The 20502-nt window shown below is 45.3% G+C and overlaps 1 protein-coding gene across 5 annotated transcripts in view; it reads right to left on the bottom strand.

Moving 5' to 3' along the window:
* LOC137376137 (regulator of G-protein signaling 7) overlaps positions 1-20502 on the bottom strand; it is a 477275-nt gene that overhangs the window by 40036 nt on the left and 416737 nt on the right. For all 5 annotated transcript variants that reach the window (XM_068044150.1, XM_068044151.1, XM_068044152.1 and 2 more), the window contains 4 exons: positions 6348-6446; positions 6197-6258; positions 2074-2184; positions 1067-1192 (listed from right to left, as the gene is read on the bottom strand). In XM_068044150.1, the coding sequence (XP_067900251.1) occupies positions 1067-1192; positions 2074-2184; positions 6197-6258; positions 6348-6446 (398 nt within the window). The remainder of the gene's footprint in view (positions 1-1066; positions 1193-2073; positions 2185-6196; positions 6259-6347; positions 6447-20502) is intronic.

The following is a 20502-nucleotide window of genomic DNA, read 5'->3' as shown; positions in this document are numbered from 1 at the left end:
CCTTTTATTTATTATACATCTCACTTCACGTTTAACCAGTTCTGGATTTACCTCATTCCCAAAATCTTCCTTTTTTTGCAAATGTGGAAGCAATGTAACTGTTAAGCTTCGCAGTCAATTTTCATTTATTTGCCATTAACGCATTATCCTCTTTTCTCAGGAGTCCCACCTCACATTTAACAATTCTGTTTTCATTGCTGTGCACTCCTGGCTGACAAGACTCCCCACTGGGATTGTAAAGTCAGGAGATTACCCCCTTCAGCATAGTTGCAACCAACTTTCCTGGTTTTATTGTGCATGAACACACATGCATGTGTGATTTGCTGTGCTTTCTTTATTTCTTCCATAAGAGAATTTTCTTTGAATTTTGGCAGCATTGAAGGTACCGAAAGTATTGACCTCACACTACAGAAAGAGAGAACACAATAAGGCTCTTGATAACCCACCTCCAGGATCAAGACGTCTACAAGGCCAGGAATACAAAAAAAATGTTTAATACTAAGAATTAAATCCTGGCTACCCGACCCGAACCTGACCAAACCTGGCTACATGTGTCGGGTACGGGTCGCGTCAGGTCTATATTCTGTGTCCAGCATTCGGGCTTGGGTCGGGTCGGGTCGGGCTCAGGTTGGCTGCTGTCGGGTTTTGTTTTGTATTGTTTTCTTTTTAATCTACGTTTTGAAGCGACTTTTTTTCTGTACTAATAACATGCTTGTAATCTTCGGGTCGAGTCGGGCATGTAAAGAAATTGAAGGACTCAGGCCCGGGTCGGGTTTGGGTTGCCTGTGGTCGGGTTGGGCCCGGGTCTGGTTTTAATTATATATCCGAGCCAGGCTTTACTGAGAATGATCTAGCTAAGGTAAATGCTAAATTGAACTTTTAGAAAATGTAAGTGGTTTAACACCAGAATTTCACTGTATATTTGGTCAATACCAGCATGTGACCTGAATGTGAAGTGGAAGATTTTACCAGTCATATGAGCATTCTTAATGTTGGTTTGCTGATTTGTGCATAGGAAGATTCCTGTTGCTTGAACATTCTGAATCATTCTGCATGCAGAACATACCGTAGGTTTTCAGAGCTGAATTCAGACTCCACAAACTTAAGGAACTGTTCCCTCCCTACAGGATCTTTCAAAACTTCATCAATGCAGAAACCCCATCGCTTTACCCTCTGTGCGTATGGTTCTTTGCTGTCGAAACAAGGGGTAAAGAATCTTAAGAGCCAGTAACAACAACTGCAGGTTTCATTTGTGTATATGGATCATACTAAATAATACATATCACACTGTAAACATCTCAATGAAACTCAGTCAATATATTACTTCAAAATGTGGTGACTTCTTATGTTGTCAAATGCAATAACCATTCTGCACCAGCAATGTCCCACAGAGAGCTAGGAATGATCAAGTCAATACTTATCTCTCAAGATGGTAGTCATTACTAGATGGTTTAAACATACTGGGCTGGATTTAGTCATTGCGGCGCAGATCCTGCGACGGTGATGGGGGGGGGGGGGGCGTGGGTGTGGTCTGCGGGACCTTGAGCCACATCTTATCAATGGCAGCCAATTAATTGACTGCCACCATGGCAGCTATCTCTATTAAGGATGACCACCTGCCCCTTGTAGCGGCCAGCCAATCGGAGGGCCAGCAGCTCAGCAACCTCAGCAGCGCCACTGGGAGTGGTGGCCACTGCTGGGACGGCACCTGGTTGTGAGAATGCAACGGATGGATGGCACCCTCACAATCAAGTAAGTGGGATCTGGGGGTGCTGAGGCATCAGGCACGCCTTAGCTGGGGGGGGGGGGAGGGTTGGTTGGGGGTGGCGGTGGAGCAGTTAGTGACGGCAGGCGGCATCTGTACTGGCCCAGTCATTTAAAGTTTTGTTTGAAGTTTTATGGAAAAATGAGGGTGAGAAATTATATATATTATATATAAAACATAAAAAGATACTGATCCTTTTACTGTTTAAGTATTCGAGAGTAGAGGTCAGATATACACTATGGAAATTAAGGAATGTGTGATAAATTTTCTAGGGAAAGAAGACAAAGAAAACTACTTTAAAAACTGACCTTGCTTCTAGCTCCCAGAAGGAAATGTCGTCTGACGTCCATGGATTTGAGGGTTCAGGAGTTATAAGGAATGGATCAAATTCCATATACTGCTCTGAGTACCCTATCAGACTAAAGACAAAGTAACAGCTTGTGAGATAAAAACGTGCATTACATGCGATTTAGCACCAAGCGCTATATTTTCTGAATAAAGGACTAATTAGTGTTGTCTTATAGCAAATAACAAATCACAACGGCAGCTGTACATCATTTTGCTCCTGGAATTTCTGTGCAATCTGAATATGATAGCAGGAACAGAGAAACCTCTCAATGATGATGCACTTGCAGCAGTGCTAGTTTCACATTTTTTAAGCACCTAAATTGCCACTTTATACTTACGAATGGTGAAAATTCCATCCACCCAACTCTGTACTATGCAAATATTTGTAAGAATGGAAAAAGAAGCAAGTTAGAACATCTATTTCCTGAGCTGGGACATTAAGATCAAGATTGCCAGTATTCTGCAAGATATCCTGATTGATGTGAACTAGGATGGATGATATTTATATAATGCCTTTTACATTCTCAGGACATCCCAAAAGACTGTACACACAGTGAAGTCCTCTGAAATGCAGTTAGTGTTGTAATGCAGCCAAATACAGCAGCTGATTTGTGCACAGCAAGGTCCTACAAACACCAATGGGATGAATGACCAGTTAAAAGTATTTTCCTGCTGTTAGTTGATGGATTAATGTTGGCCAGGATATTGGCAGATCTCCCCTGCCCTTCTCTGAATAATGAAGCGGTATCATTTGCACCCACCTGATTTAATGGTTCATCCCAACAACAACATCACTGATGATGCAGCACATTCTCAGTACTGCACCTGTTAACCTAAACGATATGCTCAAGTCCTAGACTGGGGCGTGAACCCAGGACATCTGACTCAGTGGCAAGAGTGCTACTAACTGAGCTGTGACAGATTGGTATGACCAGATGAGAAAAAAGTCGAGGGTTCCCTTTCAGCCTTCACCTGGTCTTACTGTAACAGGATATAAATTTTAAACACATCGTGTTTTCAGCTCCACCTTGGTGAATCCTTGTTCACCACTTTCCAATTATAAGGCAAATAAACCAACACAACAGGTTTTCTCAGGTTTAAAGAAGAAAAGTGAAATGTTATCAAACTTTAACTTAAACTCTAATTTGGTTAACGCCTATGGATACACAACACGCCCACGCTAGCATGTACACGTGATACACCCATCCAAATAGAGACCGAAAAGAGCAGAAGAAAAATAAAGTGGAAAAGTTTTAGGCAATATCTGAAGAGGTTTTGTTACAGTTCTTCGAGCTCACTGTAGAGTCCTTGATTGTAGGTAGATCTTGCTTTTCGTTGGGGGCCCAGTATTCTTCTTAAATATTGTTCACTGTAGGAGACTTTTCTCTCTTGGGATTCATGTGTCTTCAGTGGATTTATACAGTCATACAGCATAGAAACAGACCCTTCAGCCCACCGTGTCCATGCCGACCATAATGCCTATCTAAAGTAATCCCAGCTGCCTGCATTATTTCCATATCCCTCTATGCCTTGCTCATTCAAGTGCCTGTCCAGATGCCTCTTAAATGTTGCTACTGTTCCTGCCTCCACCACCTCCTCTGGCAGCTCATTCCAGATACCCATTATTCTTTTTGTGAAAAATTTACCCCTTTGATCCCCTTTAAACCTCCTCCCTCTCACCTTAAATCCGTGCCCTCTAGTTTTAGTCACCCCTGCCATGGGAAACAGACTCTGGCTATCTACCCTATCTAAGCCTCTCATAATTTTATATACCTCTATCATGTCCCCTCTCAGCCTCCTTCGCTCCAGGGAAAACAGACCCAGCCTATCCAATCTCTCTTTATAACTCAAGCCCTCCAAACAAGGTAACATCCTTGTGAATCTTTTCTGCACCCTCTCTAGCTTAATCACATCTTTCCTGTAATGCGGCATGCAGAACTGAACACAGTACTCCAAGTGCGGCCTAACCAACATTATGTACAACTGTAACATTACGTCCCAACTCTTGTACTCAATGCCTTGGCCAATGAAGGCAAGCATGCCATACGCCTTCTTCATCACCCTGTCTACCTGTGTTGCCACTTTCAGGGAACTATCTACTTGCACCCCAAGGTCTCTCTGCTCAACAACACTCCCCAGGGCCCTGCCATTCACTGCTTATGTCCTGCCCTGGTTTAACTTCCCAAAATGCATCACTTCACACTTATCTGCGTTAAATTCCATTTGCCAATCCCTTGCCCACTTTCCCAGTTGATCTATATCCTGTTGTAAGCTTAGATCTGGAATTCCGTTAGAAAGAGATGGGAGCAAGCAGACAGGCAGGAGGTCTTCTTCAGTCCAGGAGCATTTTGCTTTCTCTTCAAACTGTTTGTACAAATTCAAAAAAACTCAGGTTGCCCAGCAGGTTAGTCATGTGACTAGCTGGTTTGACCAGTTTGTGTATTTGGCCACCTTAGCAGTCAACCTGGAATGCGAGTTCTCCCACCTTCAACGTCTGGTGATCAAAAGTCCATTGTGGGTTGAATGTGTCAGGGAATAGCTGATTTGTCCTTCCAAACACTATCCATTAATATGCAAATGTCTTTCCAGCCAAGATCTGGCAATTTTTTAAAGCAAGTCCTTTCTTCACTTCAACAACAGTTTGAAATTTAATGTCCATGTGGCAAAATTAATATGCCTCATTCTTGGCAGTGGGGGCAGTCTGCATGGCACTGATGCTAATGTAACGTACTGGTGGATACAAGCCTGATAGAAGCAATTTTATGAGATAAATTAAGAGTATCATATATATGGTACAATCTATTGGAATGGAAAGCAATGAAGGAAAGGATAAGGGCATTTGAAATGTGGTAATTCTATCAGCTCCTTATTGTACCTTGAACAGCCAAATGCAGCAGTGATTTGATTTCGAGGGAAAATCAATTGTCTCCAGTATTTAGTGATGAAATGGAGGTACCAAAGAAGGAAGCATAGATTACTGGTGGTGAGGATTAAACAAAGGTGGGAGCTACTGAAGGGCCAATAAATAGAAGAAGGATGGTTTAGTAGGTTAAGTGTTCCTTGTGAGTTGGTTTGGAATATAGATTTTAATGGACCTACATTCCAATAGTGCATGTTTAAACTTCAATACTATAGTGAGCGGACATTTGGCTTTATATTCATGGCTGTCAAAGGATTGGACAACTGGTTATCTCTGCTGATGTCTGACTTTGAAAACAGAACAATAGGAACATCTCTCAGAAAACCTCTCACTGCTGTTGTGGCTGCTTTGGCGTCCCAGATTCAAGAAGCAGCAAAAGCAGGCTTCCACTCACTTGTACAAAGCTTAAAGGCAAATACCACAGATGGATTCAAAAGCTTTGTAGAGGCCTATTACTGAAATATAAAACAGATTGTTGGACCTTGTAAAAACATGGTCTCCAGCAGCAGCATGCATGCAAAAGCATCGGAACAGTAAAGTGAATGTGATCAGCAGCAGTTCTGGGTCAGGCATTAGGTCAGAAAGCAATGTGACCCGAGCACCTACAGTACCCAACACTCCTGATTCACATATATCAGAGGTAATCACAGATGCAAGCAGCAGGCGTTCTGACTCACAGGCTGAATCACCAAGCTAGAGACGCAGTTAGGAGTAGGACAATAACTACAAATACATCAATCACATAGAAGAATTTAAAGCACCTATGAAAAAATGCCTTGAAGTCTTATACCACACACATCATATGTGTTTAAACACGACAAACTCTCAAACAAGACAGCACTCAAACAAACACAACACGCACTCAAAGAAACAACACAGATTCACACATACATTACACCAAAAGCTCGCAAACATTAAATGCACTCAAACACCACAAGCTCTCAAACACCACGTGCTCTCAAGCACCAGGTGCTCTCAAACACCACATGCTCTCAAACAAATGTAACAAGCACTCAAACAAACAGTACAAGCACTCAACAGTACATGCTCTCAAATCATCTGTGAACCTGGGTTAGGAGATAGTGCCTGGTACAGAGAGGACGAATGAGGAAAAGCAGGGGAATGCAGAAAATAATACTGCGAACAGAAAGCTATAAACCTACCTTTCTGCAACTTTGGACATTTTTAACCGGTGTCTATCTAGCTGCATTTGCCAAAGCTTTATCTGTAAAAGGAAAAAAACATCAAATGAAACTCGCCAAGCTGGAAAGGATTGATCCTACTGTATAATCACATTTGATTAATATTACCGACCTGTTGATGTAACTCTTCTACCGTTGGTTGCTTTGCTTCTGGTGCAGGCGTGTGGGTGGGACTGTGACCTCGGACATCGTTTTGTAGCCCATAGACAGACTGAAGCACAGGTTGCAAAAGAGGACTATTAGCAGCTCTTAGAGAAAGTCACCGACTTTTTCTAAAGTTATCTTTATTTTCCTTTCAATTCACAATCATTTTCAATCTAACTGAAGTTGAAAAACACATTTTAGTACAGGGCTGCAACTTTAGTGCACATGTGTTAGTACACTTACCTTTATTTTTTTTAAATGAAGCTGGATTTTGTATTCACAATTAGCATTGGCCCTTACAAAATGTTAACTGCAATCCAGGATTCCATGGTTAAGCTGTTTACTTTTTCCAAAAGAGCTGCTTTGTATATTTCAATCTCTACTTCTGTGCTCGCCAGCCCTCAGTATTTGGCCCATTCACTTTAATAGAGGGAAAATTATGAGCTGGAAGGGATAGAAACAGAGGGTGGAATCTTCTCATCTTTAGTCACTGCTGGAACGGTGGGACTATTTTCGGGTCTGGAACTCGAGTCACTGAATTGGGCACCCGGCAGTTGCTCTTAGCTCGTTACCAGAGCAAACTAATTGTCATCCTGCCTCTGAGCTCTCTTAGGGAGGGCAGGCAGGGTGACGCAGCCATTCTACTAAAGGAAGAACTTCTAATTAAAGGGACCATGGTATGGGTTATCAGGGCTCACCAGCACTTGGATTTTTGAGGATACAGCAACCAAGGAAAGGAGACACCCAGGATGGGTTGTGGGCAGGTGAAATCTCCCAAGGACGGGAGAAAGAGTGGCTCCCGCCAACATGGAGACAGTGCACTGAGAGGAGCCAGGACCTCCGGAGGGCATGACAGGTGAGTGGCAAAACACTTCCAGGTGCCAGGCCCCACACTCTGACTTTCCCAGCATTCTCCTGAACAGCAAGCCTCAAGTCAACACACCTTGCAACTCCACTCATTCCTCTCCTGCAGGGATCTCACATCCTCATCTGAACAGCCAAGACTCGCATGCACCCTCAGCCTATTGTGCTGTCACACCCATGGCTCAGTCCCCCTCCACAGATGGTGTCCTTCCCTCATATCCACACAAGCCATTATGAACACTCACACCTCTCTTCTTTCTCTCCTTGTAGAAGAAAATGCGTAGCTTGGTGAGAGGCAGAGATCTGGTGGGGGGGGGGAGGGGGGGGGTGCAGGTGGGGGTGGTCATCCGGTGACAGGCACCTTGTTGACCACTGGCAATGCCTGCCCACCTGCTCCACTGGGATGGAGTTTTGGATCGAGGAGGCTGCAGATGTCAAGAGCAACCTGCCATGAGAGCCTGAGCCTCCTGAGGCATTGGTACCCAAGCATGACGAAGGAACTGATCCTCTGCCTGTACAGCCTGTATTGTGGGTCTCGCCATTCCAGCTAGATCTCTGTGTCATCCCCTCTGCCCTGTAGAGAGCCATGTGGCTGAGGAGAAGGCATCTGGTGCTGCTACTGATGTTGCTTCTGCTTCTGCTGGAGCAGTTGGCTGTGGTCTGGCCGCTGCCCTTGACCCTGAGCAGATGTAGAGGGTGGAGCTGCATAAGCTGCTCCCATGCCGTGGTGAAGGCTGGCAGCAAGGTAGTGCCGCTGCAGGTGAGTGAAGAGGAGACAGGTCTCTTAATGGCAATGGCTGGAGCTCTTAGGTGTAATTTCAAGCCTTTACAGCTTGTCAGTTTCACTGAAGAAACTCTTCCAGCTATGCACTTGCTTTGGTGACCCTGGCCAGTTGCTGACAGGTAGAGAAACAGGTCCCCAGGCTGGAAAATCCAGGATTCAGGGTTAAAATAGGTGTTAATTGCCTTCCTAACTACCTCAACCACTTCTTAATTACTGAGCAGACAGATCCAAGGGTGTTCCCCGCACTCCTTCAATCCCACCCCAGGGAAAGCCAAACGAGGGCAGGATCCTGACCTGACATCAATTGTAGGGGCTTTCCCACCCTGCAGGCACTGGAACCTTCCTCCAGCCAGCTAGTAAAATTCTGCCCTCTATTGCTCCATTATGTATTTACTTTTACTACCTTATGCACTGCTACAGATTGTCAGAGGTATAGAAGTACTGAGATAGAGTAGTTGCATACTTCATTAATAAGTAGCTTGTCATTAATTGGATGCATCTAATGTTACGACTTCAGTGAGACCGTTGATGGTAAAATACATGATATGAACCCCCCCCTCCCCCCAAGACCAATTTAAAGAATTACATGACATGATTTCATATTATAAGACTTTTATGATAACAACTAAACTGCAAGAAATCCCCGTTAACTGAATAGTACTTTGTAAGTAGCTGATACCCCAAATTACAAAGAAATTGTATTTTCTTTACTTATTAAAACACTTGGAAACCTCACACCACATTTATATGTTATGCATTCCTCTTTGATGGCAAAATCTTTGCAGCTAAACATCCCAAACTTCTCCCAGTTGCAATGGGTTGGATCTCCCAGATCTTTTCAAAATGAATGTCCTCTTTGTTCACTTCTCCCAGCACTTTTGATCTGAACGTCCATGAATAAGGCAATTCCTGGTGATTCTGTTGGGCTTTTACTTCTCCACGAACTTCAACTTTCAAAACAAGTTCCAATCTTCACAGTCTTTCGCTGTCTCATGCTTCTGTGAGCAGGTGTTTCCTCTCTCCCTCTCGAGGCCGCCACCGCTGGTCCTATGTACAGCCTTCTCTCAGGCTGCCACCACTGGTTGACTTGCTTTCTTACAGCCTGTCTCCTTTAGAAAATCTGTTCAATTTATCTGAACTCAATATGCAAAGTCCAGAAGTCTGCTTTCACAGAGCCACCTGGGCCTTCCATTGTCGCCAGGTATTAACAGCTATCTGGTACATTTGCACCTTCAGTATCACTGACTCCTTGTTTACGACCTGCAAGGCTAGGAGGGCGAAACCTCTTCAGGTATTCTTCAGGTGTTAGCCCTGCGGTGTCTATTTTTTCCAAAACAAAATCTTTGATCTGTGTTCTTTGTTGTCCTGGTAACCAAGACTTCTATCTCAACCTTTAGCAGAGTGGATGTGAGGTCACCTGACTTTCTAGACTCCATCTTAAAATTTAAAAATCACAACTTTTAAAAGATAATCATATTACAAAGTGCAATGTTCATACAACTCATAAATGGTCACTAATCGCAGTCAATTCCTGTTACTGGATGTCCATTTGCTCTGTGCCCAATAGTCATCGACCAGTGGTTAAGGTGATGAGTAAAAAACCCAGTGGGGTTTTCCCTGCACAGGTTCAAATCTTACTATCTTTTCTTTTTAGAGATACAGCACTGAAACAGGCCCTTCGGCCCACCGAGTCTGTGCCGACCATCAACCACCCATTTATACTAATCCTACACTAATTCCATATTCCTACCACATCCCCACCTGTCCCTATATTTCCCTACCCTAGGAGCAATTTATAACGGCCAATTAACCTATCAACCTGCAAGTCTTTGGCATGTGGGAGGAAACCGGAGCACCCAGAGGAAACCCACGCAGACACAGGGAGAACTTGCAAACTCCGCACAGGCAGTACCCAGAATTGAACCCGGGTCGCTGGAGCTGTGAGGCTGCGGTGCTAACCACTGCGCCACTGTGCCACCCTATCTACTGTTACAAAGTTGCCAAATTTCAGCACATGGCTTGAAGACTGAAATGCAGGGTGTGTTAGCATCGGACCCCTTCATGTAGACACTGCAGAAAACATTTTGTTTGATTTCCCTGACTATACCATTTTAATTTAATTCTACGTATTTTGTCATTTTAAAAATTAATGTGTTGGTAGGCCAAGTTCTCCATGACTCTCAAGTGCTGTCTCTTTCTATAAGGTATCCCCACAGGTTTAGCTTTACCAAATCCAATGGCCTTGTGACTGAGCGGGACCCTTTTGTTGCATACAACAACAACTTGCATTTATATAGTGCCTTTAACGGAGTACATGGCTCTTCTCAGGAGTGTTAGCTAACAAAATTTGACACCAATCTACATAAGGAGACACTTGTTTCATAGTGTACGCATGTTTCAAGTGTCCTTTTGCAATGTGCGTAACCTTGCATTGATCCATATGAATATCAATCTTCCATTCCGCTGGCCTATCGGAATGGACTAGATCCCTCTAACAGTCTCTCTTATAAATAGCCAATTGGCTTGGTCTCATCAACACAAATCTTGTAATATTGAGAGAAATACTCTCCTTTATATAATTTATAAAAAGGGAACCAGCGAAACAAGAGAGAGAGAGAGAGACCAGAGAAATGATAATGAGGAAAAGCATTTTTTTTTTGCTGGTACATTTTCACTTATCTATATAAAGGAAAATGTAAAGATAAAATCAAAACTGAATTGTGAAGAAAACATTTGTGGTGATCATAATACAAAAACTACCCTGATAAACCACTGGTTACTAAAATTTTGAGTTTCCACCAATAATAGGAATATTATTAAACTCATTTAGTACTGCTAAGTGATAAATCTGCTGCCATCTGCCCAAGGGATATTTCACCTGAATTTGTAGTAGAAAGCAATTGCATTCTTTCTTAATATACACTGTCCATTTGAGAGGATTTTATTCATGCTTAGTTCTGCTCATTACATGTTTATTGGGAAATAATTTGCTGTTGTTTAATAGTACATCATCTTTGCAGAGCAACAGGTACCTGGGAGTGATCACAAGATAGTAATCTAATGAAAGGATCAGGAGAAGCCGGAGTAATTATAATCATCAACTGAGTCCTGCAATGAGATTACAGTCTTGAAATCAGTTCAGAGTATTTACAATACTTGCAAAATGCACTGTGAAATTCACAAGGTGGCTTTAATAAGTCATTTGTCTTTTTTTTTCAAAAGATAACAAGTAGGCATTCATGGTGCCTTGGGACTTATCAGCTGATAAATAATCAACTTTTATATTAGCTTACATTTGGCACAATGGGTGTTGTTTAAACCTGAATGATTCAATGTGGATTTTAGACAAACTCAAATGAAAGGATGCTATTTGCACCCAATTTTTCAAGCAGCTTATTAGAACAGCTCCAAGCGCAGATTTGGACGAGTCATAGAGCACACAATTGGTGGGAATGGAAAATTTTGTGTTAATAACATGTAAAGAAATGAAGGTAATTGTAGGGAATAGTATAATAGGGTGCCTAAAATAGTGATCGCCTTTGCAAGGGCTCAAAGGGTATCGGAACCTGTTGGTGGAAATCTGCCATGGCTGAAAGCGTAGGGGTCTAAAAAGCAACAAACATTAAGGAAAAGGACACACAATATCTCGGCATGAGACTACAGGCAAGTGAGAGAGCAGCTTAATGCCCAATCTGCTATTTAATGACTGTTAAGATGGAACTGGTGCTGTGTAAGATGTCTGCAGTAGGCAAACCACAGAACAATAAGTATTTATTATATTCGGTTTGCCTTGCAGTCTTCTTTGGCCTCCTTGTCTCGGGAGACAATGGGTAAGCGCCTGGAGGTGGTCAGTGGTTTGTGGAGCAGCGCCTGGCGTGGCTATAAAGGCCAATTCTAGAGTGACAGGCTCTTCCACAGGTGCTGCAGAACAATTTGTTTGTCGGGGCTGTTACACAGTTGGCTCTCCCCTTGCGCTTCTGTCTTTTTTCCTGCCAACTGCTAAGTCTCTTCGACTCGCCACACTTTAGCCCTGCCTTTATGGCTGCCCGCCAGCTCTGGCGAACGCTGGCAACTGACTCCCACGACTTGTGATCAATGTCACAGGACTTCATGTCGCATTTGCAGACGTCTTTAAAGCGGAGACATGGACGGCCAGTGGGTCTGATACCAGTGGTGAGCCCGCTGTACAATGTGTCTTTGGGGATCCTGCCATCTTCCATGCGGCTCACATGGCCAAGCCATCTCAAGCGCCGCTGACTCAGTAGTGTGTATAAGCTGGGGATGTTGGCCGCCTCGAGGACTTCTGTGTTGGAGATACGGTCCTGCCACCTGATGCCAAGTATTCTTCGGAGGCAGCGAAGATGGAATGAATTGAGACATCGCTCTTGGCTGACATACGTTGTCCAGGCCTCGCTGCCATAGAGCAAGGTACTGAGGACACAGGCTTGATACACTCGGACCTTTGTGTTCCGTGTCAGTGCGCCATTTTCCCACACTCTCTTGGCCAGTCTGGACATAGCAGTGGAAGCCTTTCCCATGCGCTTGTTGATTTCTGCATCTGGAGACAGGTTACTGGTGATAGTTGAGCCTAGGTAGGTGAACTCTTGAACCACTTCCAGAGCGTGGTCGCCAATATTGATGGATGGAGCATTTCTGACGTCCTGCCCCATGATGTTAGTTTTCTTGAGGCTGATGGTTAGGCCAAATTCATTGCAGGCAGCCGCAAACCTGTCGATGAGACTCTGCAGGCACTCTTCAGTGTGAGATGTTAAAGCAGCATCGTCAGCAAAGAGGAGTTCCCTGATGAGATCTTTCCGTACTTTGGACTTCGCTCTTAGATGTGCAAGGTTGAACAACCTGCCGCCAGATCTTTTGTGGAGGAAAACTCCTTCTTCAGAAGACTTGAACGCATGTGAAAGCAGCAGGGAGAAGAAAATCCCAAAAAGTGTGGGTGCGAGAACACAGCCCTGTTTCACGCCACTCAGGATAGGAAAGGGGTCTGATGAGGTGCCGCCATGTTGAATTGTGCCTTTCATATTGTCATGGAATGAGGTGATGATACTTAGTAGCTTTGGTGGACATCCAATCTTTTCGAATAGTCTGAAGAGACCACGTCTGCTGACGAGGTCAAAGGCTTTGGTGAGATCAATGAAAGCAATGTGGAGGGGCATCTGTTGTTCGCGGCATTTCTCCTGTATCTGACGAAGGGAGAACAGCATGTCAACGGTCGATCTCTCTGCACGGAAGCCACACTGTGCCTCAGGGTAGATGCGCTTGGCCAGCTTCTGGAGCTTGTTTAGAGCGACTCGAGCAAAGACTTTCCCCACTATGCTGAGCAGGGAGATTCCATGGTAGTTGTTGCAGTCACTGCGGTCACCTTTGTTTTTATAGAGGGTGATGATATTGGCATCGTGCATGTCCTGAGGTACTGCTCCCTCATCCCAGCACAGGCATAGCAGTTCATGTAGTGCTGAGAGTATAGCAGGCTTGGCACTCTTGATTATTACAGGAGTAATGCAGTCCTTCCCAGGGGCTTTTCCGCTGGCTAGAGAATCAATGGCATCACTGAGTTCTGATTTTGTTGGCTGTATGTCCAGCTCATCCATGACTGGTAGAGGCTGGGCTGCATTGAGGGCAGTCTCAGTGACAACATTCTCCCTGGAGTACAGTTCTAGGTAGTGCTCAACCCAGCGGTCCATTTGTTTACGTTGGTCTGTGATTATGTCCCCTGATTTAGATTTGAGAGGGGCAAGCTTCTTGATGGTTGGCCCAAAAGCTCTCTTAATGCCATCATACATTCCTCTGATGTTTCCGGTGTCTGAGGCCAGCTGAATATGACTACATAGGTGTTGCCAGTAGTCATTTGCGCAGCGCCTGGCTGTTCTTTGTGCAGTGCTTCTGGCTGCTTTAAGTGCTACGGATGTTAACTCGCTAGGGGCTTTCTTGTAGTTCAACAGTGCAGTGCGCTTAGCGGCTATGACAGGTTCCAGCTCTTCAATATGAGATTGAAACCAGTCTGCATTTCTCTTCGCACGTTTGCCGTAGATGGTCAAAGCTGACTCATAGATGGCGTCTCTGATGTGGGCCCACTTGGTCTCAGTATCCCCTGTGGGAGTGTTTTGAAGGGCTGTTACAAGTGAATTTAGAAATTTTTGTAACAGCTGTGGATGAGAAATTCTGCTCGTGTTGATGTGCGGGTGGCCCTTCTGCTTGGAATGATGCAACTTCTTTGGTCTGAGTCTGACCTTGCTGCACACCAGGGAGTGGTCGGTGTTGCTGTCCGCACTGTGGAAGCTGCGTGTGATTTGAACATTGTTTAAGGAGGCTCGCCTTGTGACGATGAGGTCGAGCTGGTGCCAACGACGCGATCTTGGGTGCCTCCATGAAACCTGGTGACAGGGTTTAGTATGAAAGAGCGAGTTGGTTATGCAGAAGTTATGATAGGTACACAACTCAAGTAGTTCTCATTCATCCTTCCAACGCCATAGCGCCCAAGGCAGGAGGGCCATGAGTCATGGTCGGCCCCAACCCTGGCATTAAAGTCCCCCAGCAGAAACAGGTGTTCGGAGTTGGGGATGCTGCTAATGATGTTATGGAGTTCCTTGTAGAACTGGTCTTTAGCTTCAGGTGGGGAGCAGAGTGTTGGAGCATAGATGCTGAGTAGGTGTACTGGACCAGAGGTGGTGAGCAGTCGGATGGACAGTATGCGTTCTGAGCCATTTGAGGGAGGCTCTATCATGCTGAGCAAGGAGTTTCTGATGGCGAAGCCCACTCCATGCTGTCTTGGTTCTTCAGGATCCCTGCCCTGCCAGAAGAAGGTGTAGTCTTGTTCTGCTAGAGATCCACTCGCGGGGAGGCGTGTCTCCTGAAGTGCTGCAATGTCCACATTGAATCTACTGAGCTCGTTGTTAATGATGGCGGTCTTCCAAGAATCGTTGATTTGTGTAAGGTCTTCCGACAGGCCAGGACACATAGTTCTGACATTCCAGCTTGCAAAGCGAAGGGCTGGTACCTTCTTTTCTTTTTTCATGGTGTTTGGTGCGGTGTTGCAGTCCACCTTTCGGGCAATGACCCTGAGCTCCAAGCACCCATTGAAGCAGGTGGACTGTGGTGAGACAGAACCTTATTGACCGGGGGCTGCCTGGTTTGAGGCGGGCGGTAGCTGTCCAGTGAGGTGCAATGACCTCTCCCACTGACAAAGGCAACCCGTGGTGCCCAATCTCTACGCCAATTTAGCTGGACTTATAACCCGTAACTGCTGCCTTCCGTGTTGTTTTGGTCGCTGTGAGGCAACTATGGAGTGACCTCTCCATGGCGCATGCCTGGGTGAATGTATGGAGGTTGAGAGTTGCCCAATCGTCAAAACCCCCCTCTCGGCCTTTCTGGTGGGGTCCAAAGGAGTGCAGAGCACGAAGTTTGGCACCGGTATGGCTGCAGGAACTGCCGGAAACATGCCAAAGGTGACACATGACCGTCTACGGGGTTCCGCTCCAGATTTTCTGTTAGGATTTACTTGCTTAGCCTTGGTCTCTCCCGAGACGCCCACAAGGCAGTGGGGTTGTTAGGGCCCCTACACAGGTGTAGGATGATGCCAGTGGGAGGAGGGGGTGCGAGCGGGAGGGGTGGAGGGAAGGGGGTGCGAGAGGGAGCTGGGAAGGGGGCTGTAAGGGGGGAAGGGGGTGTAGGGGGAAGATGGTGCGAGGGGGGGCTGGGAAGGGGTTGTGAGGGGGGAGGAGGGTGCGGGGGGGTGCGGTGAGCTGAGAGGGTGGAGCTGGGAAGGGGAAGGGGGGTGGAGGGGGGAGGGAAGGGGGGGTAAAGGGGGCGCAGGTAATAAGCCATTTCCTCAGTTCCCACCATCGACGCCTGGAAATCTCCTTCGCGTCCTTCGGGAGGTGAGCGACATCCTCGTGCGCCGGTACCAGCATTGCTGACAGTGCGCTGCAGATGCTCTCCGAGCCATCTCCCGCGGGCGTTTTGAAGTTGCGGCCAAGGAACCGTTCATGGCTTTTTGGGTGTTCGGGGCACCTTTCCGCACGGCTTCACTAGGGTCCTGCTGCTCCTTCTTCTCTTCAATGGACTTACCGCACGCCGTGGCCGCGGACAGTCTGGACGGTGAAGACAGCAGGTTCGGAGATCAAAGTATCATCAGCTATACTTTGCAGTTTCGTCCGGACTGTGATCAATTTCATTGAGAAAACAAAGAGCAGGTATGGCTGGGGGAGGGCAGTGGGCCCAGGTAACATAAACTAACTGTTAGCTTGTAGTTAGGGCTAAAATGAACTGATTAAGGAACCAGGGGAGTTTAAACAGTTTAAGAGGGTAGATTAGGGGAGAAAACATTAAGAATGGGAGCAGATGGCCATGGGTAGAGTTGAACAGCAAGGGAGCTTCCTAGGGAGCTTACAGCCCAGGAGCCATCTTGTACATTACTGCCTTGCAGTACAGCACAAGATAAGCAGGGAACACCAAAGGTGCATGGAGTACCCAAGGAGCAGCAGTCCTGGAATCGCAATGCTGCAACAGCGTTACTTTTCTGAATGATCCTGCTGCTTCCCTAATTTCACAAACATTCAGCCACCCCCTCCTCAGACTTTGCCCCCGCCTATCTGAACTGGGAAACACGGAAGAATACATCGAACATCAGCTTTTACAAAATTAATTATGGTAAACAAAAATTGAAAGATAAATCATTACATTTCTACATACATTGTTGAATAAAACATTAGCTGAAAATATTCAAAGAAAGCATGAATGCTATACACATCAGCTGAAAAATAAAAAATATGGATACAAGTATTTGAAATTATTTTCTTCTGTCTGTTGAAATGAACATTTTAATGATTGTTTAAATTAACATTTCAATGATTGCTTATAATGAACTGAAGTCACACTGGGCAGGAAGTCTGCTCAAACATGAGACATGCTAGAATTGTCCATAATTAGGCTACTGCTCCAAATGAGTGTAAGTGAATAACATGGTCACACTGACCATAAGGAAATAACTATGGGGAAGTTTACACTGGGTGGAAACGTTCACTGTGCAATTTCTTGGTCGCCTGTTTGTCCAAATCCTGCTTGCAGTACCAATACTGCAGGGCAGGTAATCCTTTTTTTACTTTTTTTTATTCTTTCATAAGATGTGGGCATAGCTGACAAGGCCAGCATTTGTTGCACATCATTAATTACCCTTGAGAAGGTGATGGTGAGCTGCCTTCTTGAACTGCTGCAGGCCAAGTGGTATAGGTACATCCACAGTGCTGTTGGGGCTGGAGTGGGGCGGGGGGGAGGCCTGAATGTTGTCCAGGCCTTGCTCATATGGACATGAACTGCTTCAGTATCTGAGGAGTTGCGAATGGTACTGAACATCGTACAATCATCAGTAAACATCCCCACTTCTGACCTTATGATGGAGGGAAGGTCATTGATGAAGCAGCTGAAGATGGTTGGGCCTAGGACACTATCCTGAGGAACTCCTGCAGCAATGTCCTGAAGCTCAGATGATTGACCTCCAACAACCACAACAATCTTCCTTTGTGCTAGGTATGGCTCCAAAGAGTGGGGAGTTTTCCCCTTGATTCCCATTGACTTCAATTTGGCTGTTGATATATGCTGTAATAATAAAGTTATCATTGGCTATAATGTTCATTATTTGCAGCTTAAACTGCAAAGTACAATTAACTATGGAGTCAAAAGAACTTATAAATTAATGTACAATAAAATTGGTGGGGCTCCTAATGAGGCAATGAATGTCCAGAGGAGTGTTTCTAAAGTTTGATTTAACATAATGCTTGAAATATGGAAAACATCAATATTTGTCTCTTGACAATGTAACTTTATCTGTCTAATTACAGTAATGTTTAAATTAACCTTGAACAAAGTTTGAAGACTTTCAGTTGTATTCTTAATAGGATGCTATTGGTGCATTCTCTTCCAAATGTATGCACATACCCCAACTGTAAGCCTCCAAGAAAAGGGAAGACTTTCACTGATATAGCACCCTTCCCGACCTCGGGACCTCCCAAAGTGCTTTACAGCTAATGAGGTACTTTTAACATGTCCTAACTTAGGAAAACAGATAAACTAACTGTACAATCCAAGCATCCAGATAAGCTATCTGTAGTTGACATAGAGGTGGATAGAGGCCAGCAAATGATAATTCTATGGTAATAATATTTTACTGATAGTTTTGGAACTCATTTGGTTTTGATGAACCAAATCCAAGAGCATTTTGCTGCTAGTGTGGCAGGTGCTAATACAGCTCATCACTCTAAAAGAGGGAAAGCCAATTTCATTAATGTAGAAAGGAAACTCCTAGTGGAATTAAATTGGCAAGAAAACTCATGTTTATCCAAGGTATCTTTGGGGAAATTGTAACTAAACCTGCATAACACAGAATCCCTTTAGGAAAGTTACTATTTGTATGACTGGCATGGCTGTAGAGTAGGACAGGTTAAAGAATAAACGTGGCAGAAGGGAAGTGGCCGTTTTGTTATATTAGTCCCTGTGAACACACTGCCGCAGCACGAATCCCTCATCACAACACGTTTCTATTGCCAGTCCGCCAGTCCTTGTGAACTCATTCAATTCACCCTGGCATCGGATCAAACCCTACGAACTCCTACAATGTGACATTGAGTCAAACTGGCACAGTGTCACACCTGTGCACAGCATTGTAAACCCATATCCATTCTGCACAGTTGCAAAAATTGAAAGAGAACTATAACAGAACATTAGACAATGCCCCAAAAATAAATGATGTCAATAACAATGCCGTGATATCGGTCTGGATTTTGCAGTCAGCAGTGATAGAATGGTGCTTGCCATTCATTACACTCACAGCTGCTTACCGACTTCTCATGGGCTTTGGCACGGCAATTTACAGTCATCAGGGGCTAGATTTTCAATCAGGAGTCAGGAACTGGAAATGCAGGTTGGTTCCCAGTGCCAATTAAAGGCCAGGGAGTGGGCATACTGTCCAACGGGAGGCCCTCCAGCACTCAGTGATGGGCAGCCCCACTGGACAAGGTGGGAGCTGCCAATCTGAAGATGGCGACCGCGAGGGAGAAGGCCAGGTAAGTTTTTTTTTATTTTCAAAACTGCCACAGATGTCTGCCTGTGATCCAGAAGGCAGAAGGAGCAACCCCTCTGCGGGACAGCGAGCACTGTGGCCCAGTGACTGTTCTGGGTTGCGGTGGGGGGAGGGGGGTGCGAGGAACCTGCGCATGATTCATCCCCTCCCCTACCCGCCCTGAGCCCACCATTGCAGGCCAACGTGGGCAGCCTCCATTGCTAATTGGAAGTTCCAATTGGTGCAAGAATGGGGCCTTTATAACCCTGTAATTACCACTAATTGACCTCAATTGGCTGCCGGCCAGGAAGCGGTGGGAAGCCCATCAAACTCCCAGCTGCCCTCATTCAAAATGACTTGGGGTCGGGATTGTGGCAGCAAACCAGCACAGCGGCCAGCAGCGCCAAATTGTGCTCCTGCCCGCCTCCGATCCGGACTCCGACCGCATTTAAAAATCCAGCTCCAGAGGTCCCCATCACTGACTCCATCACCCCATCACCAATAACTCCTTTCCAATCTCTGACTTTCCCTCTGACCACCCCGCCCCCCCCCCCTCCGATCTCTCCCCAACCCCTGCAATCAATCCCAAACTTCACAATGACACTGAATTGACACCAGCTGCACAATCTCTATCACCAAGAACCATTAATCCTGGACTGTGACCTTTTCTGGAGTGTTCCCACCCAACAGGCAGCCATACCTGTCAAGCTGGCTGGCTTTCAGTCAGGGAAAATTCTCCCAAAAAATAAACACACATGGCAGAGAGTTAAAACTTCATGCCGTTCACCTGACCATAGAATCATAGAAAATAGGAGCAGGAGTAGGCCATTCGGCCCTTCGAGCCTGCTCCACCATTCATTATGATCATGGCTGATCATCCAACTCAGTAACCTGTTCCCATTTTTGCCCCATATCCTTTGATCCCTTTAAACCCAAGAGCTATATCTAACTCCTTCTTGAAAACATATAATGTTTTGGCCTCAACTGCTTTCTGTGGTAGCGAATTCCACAGTTTCACCACTCTCTGGGTGAAGAAATTTCTCCTCATCTCAGTCCTGAATGGTTTACCCAGTATCCTTAGACTATGACCCCTGGTTCTGGACTCCCCCACCATCGGGAACATCTTTCCTGCATCTACCCTGTCAAATCCTGTTAGAATTTTATAGGTTTCTATGAGATTCCCCCCTCAATCTTCTGAACTCCAGCGAATATAATCCTAACCGTCTCAATCCCTCCTCATACGTCAGTCCCACCATCAGAGGAATCAGTCTAGTAAACCTTCAATGCACTCCCTCTATAGCAAGAACATCCTTCCTCAGATAAGGAGACCAAAATTGCACACAATATTCCAGGTGTGGCCTCACCAAGGCCCTGTATAATTGCAGCAAGACATCCCTGCTCCTGTAC

This window comes from Heterodontus francisci, chromosome 13 (genome assembly GCF_036365525.1).
Source record: "Heterodontus francisci isolate sHetFra1 chromosome 13, sHetFra1.hap1, whole genome shotgun sequence".
Classification (NCBI taxonomy): domain Eukaryota; kingdom Metazoa; phylum Chordata; class Chondrichthyes; order Heterodontiformes; family Heterodontidae; genus Heterodontus; species Heterodontus francisci.
The sequence above is the reverse complement of the archived record's forward strand: the minus strand, read 5'-3'. Positions and strand labels throughout refer to the sequence as shown.